This window comes from Cariama cristata, unplaced genomic scaffold (assembly GCF_000690535.1).
Source record: "Cariama cristata isolate BGI_N322 unplaced genomic scaffold, ASM69053v1 scaffold14725, whole genome shotgun sequence".
NCBI classification, from domain to species: domain Eukaryota; kingdom Metazoa; phylum Chordata; class Aves; order Cariamiformes; family Cariamidae; genus Cariama; species Cariama cristata.
The window spans coordinates 9,771-10,957 of NW_009618283.1; the positions used below are offsets into that span (position 1 = coordinate 9,771).

Sequence of the window (1,187 nt, forward strand, 5' to 3'; positions counted from 1 at the left end):
TTGCCAATTTGTTTTCATTAAGTTAGGTGGGGTCTAAGGAATTTAGCAATCCTGCCTGGATAATATTGCCCCTGCTTTTACATGCAAATGAACAACAGAATCACAAACAGAATCACTGACTCTAATCCTCCCTTCCTCTCTTTATTTTGCTATATTTATTTATAGCGTAACATCATTGAGTCTGGCTCCCTTAACCCCAAAAAAACCACCAGAAGTGCAATATAGGCAAGAGCAGGGCATCTCCTTCCCTACAGCTGTATAAACACTTGCAAGGGAAGAGGTGGGTGAGACAAAAAAAAGAAAAAAAAGAAAAAAAAAGAAAAAACCCAAACAAACCAACAGTTCTAGTTGTATGCAAAACTCTTTCATTTCTTTAGAACCTTGTTCAAATCAAGACTTGAATTTCTGAGGAGGGAATCTGTTATTCCAGACCCTTGCCTTCTCCTCTCCTCTTGCAAAGCAATGCTATTTTTGTGGCTTAGAACAGTACTTTAAAAACAGCAGTTATTAAAGACACAGTTGTGATATATCCTTCAACTCCCCCTCACCCAAAAAGGGGTATCCTATCAAGTGGTCCAGCAGAAATCTTGAAGTTTCTTTATGATAAATTAAATCCATAGAATGAGGGATACCTTCTGTCACATTCCCACCAAGAATAATCGCCACACTCTGTGGTGCATTTGTTCAAGCGTCTGTTGCTCCTTCTAGTGGAGATTCTGCACAGCTCCATCTCCAGTTCAGTTCCGGTCCTACTAATCAAAAGCAGAGATTTTTCTCCTTTCTCTTCAGCTTGTCTCTGGTTAACAAATAGCAGGAGCACTGAGGGCCATCGTTCCCCAAGACAGGAACAGGACAGTACTGTCTGAAGAAACGCCAGTCGTCTATTTCCCAGGTGTGGCAATTTATGCCAACAGCAGTTTTTTACATCCTGCTGGTATCATGGGTACCTACACCTCTGTGGAAAAGAGAATGCTTTGCCTCTTGCTGTCTGGGGTAGGGATAGTCTCTAGCTGCAGGAAGTACAGAAGAACTTGAACCTGGAAAAAGAAAGAAAGGGGTAATAAAAAAGCCCCGTTGACTGACTCTCATCCTGGCTATTTGAGAGTTGGCAGATATGCCTACAGCTCTTTTCACAAGAACATCTTGCAGTTACGTATTTGTTTTGATACAGCATATAATATCAGCAG

General features: G+C 41.2%; 1 protein-coding gene across 4 annotated transcripts in view; it reads right to left on the reverse strand.

Annotated features, from left to right (window-relative positions):
- Window positions 1-947: 947 nt before the first annotated feature.
- Window positions 948-1,187, reverse strand: part of BCR (breakpoint cluster region) — a 94,436-nt gene continuing 94,196 nt past the window's right edge. For all 4 annotated transcript variants that reach the window (XM_009700808.1, XM_009700807.1, XM_009700810.1 and 1 more), the window contains one exon: window positions 948-1,037. In XM_009700808.1, the coding sequence (XP_009699110.1) occupies window positions 948-1,037 (90 nt within the window). The remainder of the gene's footprint in view (window positions 1,038-1,187) is intronic.